The sequence below is a fragment of the Sinocyclocheilus rhinocerous genome, unplaced genomic scaffold (genome assembly GCF_001515625.1).
Source record: "Sinocyclocheilus rhinocerous isolate Xijiao unplaced genomic scaffold, SAMN03320098_v1.1 scaffold23, whole genome shotgun sequence".
NCBI lineage: Eukaryota > Metazoa > Chordata > Actinopteri > Cypriniformes > Cyprinidae > Sinocyclocheilus > Sinocyclocheilus rhinocerous.
This window is the reverse complement of record NW_015644367.1, coordinates 506,881-511,827: the sequence shown is the minus strand read 5'-3', so window position 1 is coordinate 511,827 and position 4,947 is coordinate 506,881. Positions and strand designations below refer to the sequence as shown.

The 4,947-nt window shown below is 36.3% G+C and overlaps 1 protein-coding gene across 5 annotated transcripts in view; it reads right to left on the bottom strand.

Annotated features, from left to right (window-relative positions):
• LOC107758246 (CLK4-associating serine/arginine rich protein-like) overlaps window positions 1-1,967 on the bottom strand; it is a 17,005-nt gene extending 15,038 nt beyond the window's left edge. For 3 of the 5 annotated variants that reach the window (XM_016575940.1, XM_016575941.1, XM_016575938.1), the window contains exons 1-2: window positions 1,849-1,967; window positions 901-1,043 (exon numbers count right to left, since the gene is read on the bottom strand). In XM_016575940.1, coding sequence (XP_016431426.1) covers window positions 901-999 — 99 coding nt within the window. In that variant the 5' untranslated portion in view covers window positions 1,000-1,043; window positions 1,849-1,967. Of the gene's footprint in view, window positions 1-900; window positions 1,044-1,848 lie in introns of those variants that run through there. The other 2 variants (XM_016575939.1, XM_016575942.1) reach the window with 2 other exon arrangements.
• Between the last annotated feature and the right edge of the window lie 2,980 nt (window positions 1,968-4,947).

Below are 4,947 nucleotides of genomic sequence, written 5' to 3'. Positions count from 1 at the left end.
AGATCGAGAAGGTTTGGAAAAATCCATTATATATGTTTTTACACATTGCTGTGCGATCTAATACTTGTTTAATATTGACCAAGCACAGTTTAATTCAAATATCCACTTAATCTTTAATATTTGGCCATTTCTTTAGGACAGAAATGCTATAGCCACTGTAATTAAATGAATATGTGGACATCAAAACGTGTAAACTCAGAGTGAGGGTTTGAGCTTTTATTTTGAAACCGCGAGATAATGATGTATTCTCCTGTGTTTGCGTGGATTTATAAATTATTTACCTTACAAATCTGATGAAATGGCGCACGTTGCGTTCCCAGATGAACGTTACAATAAACCCAAACTCACAACAACATGCAGAGATGGAGTTTGAGCGGCTCCACACATATAAATGATATCAGTTCCTGTGGAGCAGCATTACTGTGAACGGAGCCGCTGTGAGACCCACGTACGTAACCTACACGCCTATAACGGCATCACATATAATTATTTAAATAAATCGTAGCGTTTGTGAATTCAGTTATGCTTAATTATGATTTTTAAATGGGCTTAATATATCATGCAGCCTTGGAAAACAGTCTAATAATGTTTTATGGATTCTCGTCCGTGAAATGCGGCACTTCTGGTATTTTGCCGGTTAGTCGACGCAGGCAATATTAAGTCGATGATTTTTAAAAGTCGAATAGAATCGACGAATCACGACAGCCCTAATTGGTAATGTTATTGTTTTAGTGATAATGCAAACAAAAAGTCATTTTATTTGTTGTTTGATTTTTAAATATAAAACTTGAAGTGATTTATGTGTTTGTACTTTTTGAACATCTCCAGCACATTTTAACAATACCGTGATAATTTCCCTAAAGTGCAGTCAAGGTCACAGACTTTTGTTCTTCGACTTACGATTTTCTCATAGTACTCTCTACGTCTCTCCCCACGCCGCTTGTAGTCCACCATCATCCCGCGCAGTTTGCGCTCATGTTTGCGGGCCTCCTGCCACATGACGGCTCCGCTTGGGGTTGGGGCACGTCGGGGCAGGGCTGCTGCTAGGGGAAAGAGAAGGTGCAAATCAACCAACCTACCCAACTAACACACTAGCTGCCACATATAACGCCGTTCTGAATCTGAATTTTGTATGTACCTTTACATTTACAGAAAAGTATATTTCACATTGGGAAAACGCATACCAAATACATTATGCTAAATTATTTTATACTGTATGGATTTCCCCACTTCACGTAACGTACTGCAGTAACTATACATTAAAAACACGACACTTGTGTCATGTCAATCAATGTACAATACAACTGTAATATTGTTAACGAAACTAGTAAACTGTCTTTACTGAACACAAAGTGTACAAACACTTAAAGGGAAAGTTGTTTATGGGTTACAGATTAACTAACCTTAATTAAAAAGTTTGACGCGGTCAGCTTCGGCGTAAAAGAGGATTATGTTTGCACGATAAATAAGATAAAAACTATACAATAGTAGAAACGCTTGACCTTTACATTATAAGTGCATAATATCGCATACTTTGCTACGCAGTAACAAAATAAAGCAAGAAAATGTAATGATAGCAAAGTAGCAAAAGCCTCTCATGCTAAAACCACAAACATATAAATTATGTAACTGATTTATAAAGACTGCCCATTATTCAGCTCGTGCAACCTGCATGCAATATTAAGATTTACGTGAGACTATATATAATATTGCAAAACGCTAGCTTAGCGGCTAAAACTATCATGCTATCTGGCTTTGTTTTACACCCAGCGTTAACAAACAGCTGACGATGAAGTGGTGTGACCGTCACCAAATAGCTTTTGCGATTTCTAGAATTAAATGAATTACCTGTTTATGTTTACAATACGTATAGTGTGATTTTTCTTTACAGAAAACACAAACGTCGGTCACCAAGTGGAAAAGGCCGCTAGTTTACATACACGCCTCTTCTTCTTCTTCCGTTTTTTTTGGCGCGTTACATCCTGTGTGCATATCGCCACCTACTTTTGCTGTTATACAGTCATGATTTATTTATTATCAATTTATTCCTTGTTTTTGCTTTTCCTTATATTTACTACACCTAAAAAGTACATGATATACATTTTCAGATACACCACATACATCGCATAACCCATTTTCATGTAAACCCATAAGTGCCAGTGTTGATTTCAACCCTGTATGTCCCAGTCTTAATCTAGACAGCCACACCTCTTCTTTCCTATTTCTTCCCTGACAATTTATCCTCCCTACTGTCTGCGTAATATTATAACACCATCTCCCTGTGCTGCTATTATCCCATCTAATTTGCCATTTATTCATTAACTTTTTCTTTAAAATCGACTTTGCCTCCCTTTTTCCCATATGCACTTTAACATCCACCTCCATCTTGTCTAGTGCTTTTTTTGCTAGTCTATCAGCAACTTCATTACCAGATACCCCAACATGTGCTGGCACCCAACAAAAATATACCATTATTCCAGCCTCTTTCAATCTGTATAAAGATAGATACACTTCCATTAATAAATCTTCTCTGTCTGATCTCGCATGTGCTATACTAATTAAAACTGAAGACGAATCTGAACATATTACCACTTTATTTGGTCTGACTTGTTCAACCCACTGTAGTCCTATTATTATAGCTGTTAACTCTGCAGTGTATACTGATAAATCATCTGGCAATTTCAAACTAATTCGTACTTTAAATTTGTGAATATATACACCTATTCCAACCTTTTGATTAAAAGGTTCCTTAGATCCATCCGTAAATATTTGTAATGTTGAATAAAATTTATTATTTAGAATAGCATTAACCTCCTTTCCAATGTATTCACCTTTGGGCTTGTCTAGTAAGCTCAAGTCTACAAGTTAATTTCTCCAGTACCGATAGCAGAACCGTTAACGTCAGAGCTTATCGATACTCCGATCTTTCATAATTTAGCCCCGGGACCGATTAAATACCGGGTTTCGGTACCCATCCCTAGTCTTACTTATCACACTTGAGGTTGTTCATTGTTTGCTCATAACTGGAGTCCATAATCATGCAGATTTTTTGCTACATGCTCTGAGTAGTATTGTACAGTAAGAAAGTTATTTTCCTTAAACAGGAAATTAACGTTCTTAGAATTGACAGACAGTTGACACTGAGAGGTCAAGTAAATACTTACAGCGGATCTAAATATTTATAATTAATCATAACTAGTTATGATTGGTTATTCATATTTCCCCTAGCTGATTCGCTACAATGCGCAGTTTGCGTTCAGTGGATACTCTCCAAAATGGCGCTACGCTGATGCGGAGGAGACGAATTGTTGAATAAAGTCATTATTTTTGTTTTCTTTGCATACAAAAAGTATTCTCGTCGCTTCATAAAATTCAGATTGAACCACTGATGGCAGATGTACTATTTTGACAATGTCTTTCATATTTTTCTGGGCCTTGACAGTGTAACTTACTTGGTAGTCAATGGGACAGTCACAAGCCTCCCGGTTTTCATCCAAAATATCTTAAATTGTGTTCCGAAGACGAATGAAGCTTTTACGGGTTTGGAACGACATGGGGGTAAGTGATTAATGACAAAATTTTCATTTTGGGGTGGAGTAACCCTTTAAGACCAAGAAACAGCCAAGTGAGCAAAATGTCATAAAAGTTCTAATAGATAAATAAAATGTGTAAAGGTTTTTAAATGAATACCAATTGTTTTTCATAATTTCTATTATTTGTCCAGGTTTTGCATTTTTTCAATGTCAAGATGTTGTAATTAATAGCAATTCACTTAATTTCGAAGTGGATTTGCTATATGTGACAGGTTTAAATTAATTGAGTGTCATTAAAGCATTTTGAGATTTGAGAAGTGGTCTGCATCTCCTGCATCTCCCATCAAAGCAACCCACATAAAAGCTTATTGTTCAAATTAATGCAAGACTCAGACAAACTCTACATGAGCGTGTGACTGTAATAAAATTATGAGATAACTATTCCTTCAGGAATAAATCTCTCAATGAGTAAAACTGGTCGTGCCTATTATTATAGATTTACACAATCATTTTTAATAAATAATAATACATTTATTATTTTAAAATATTTTTCCTGGTTTAACAAGGTACTCTTATAAGAAAATAGCAGTGGTTGGGGCTAAGTGGAGTCTCAGGATCACCTTCACTTAGGGTTGCCAACTTCACAAAAGGAAAATACGGGACAATCGTGGTTTTTCATAGAAAAATAAGAGAAATATATATATATATATATATATATATATATATATATATAGTGTTTATATATATATATATATATGTGTGTGTGTGTGTGTGTGTGTTTGTGGCTGCCCAGTTTTCTATCTGTTTTCTATAGTGTGTTTAGTGATGTGGTTCCTGGGTTTGGTGCCTGTAGGACCTAAAGATGTCGTCTGGATAGAATCAGCTCTGATATGTTTGTGACGACCGGGAGTGGAGTATCAAGGCCTGAATGTAAATCCAGTTAGCACACAGTGGCTGGGTTCACAGCACACGTAATTGCATTTTCCGTCTGTGAAGCCCCCAGGGCCTCGCAGGGCACAGCCTGTTTAACCATGACTATGACCAGCTACCAGACCTGAGCACCCGCTGCGGTTTTAGGGAAAGATGTATGTCAGATTTTGACCAAATGTCTCCAGAAAGATGCTGTGCGGGAAATCACCTGATATTGTAGGAATAGTTATTCTAGCTTCATCTAAAAAATCTTTCCAGTTTACTTCATATTTCAGTTCCATATAAAGTCATGACTATAAGTAAGCCATTCTTGATTCTCAAAAAGTATAAACACAAACGGCCCAACATCAACTGAATTGCTTTGAGCAATAGATGTCGATAGGAGGTTCCCACAATGGTATATATATATAAATGTGTTAGTGCAAATGTATGTAAACTGTAGATGCTTTAATGAGGGGTGTATTTTTATCTCAAAATTGTGTGT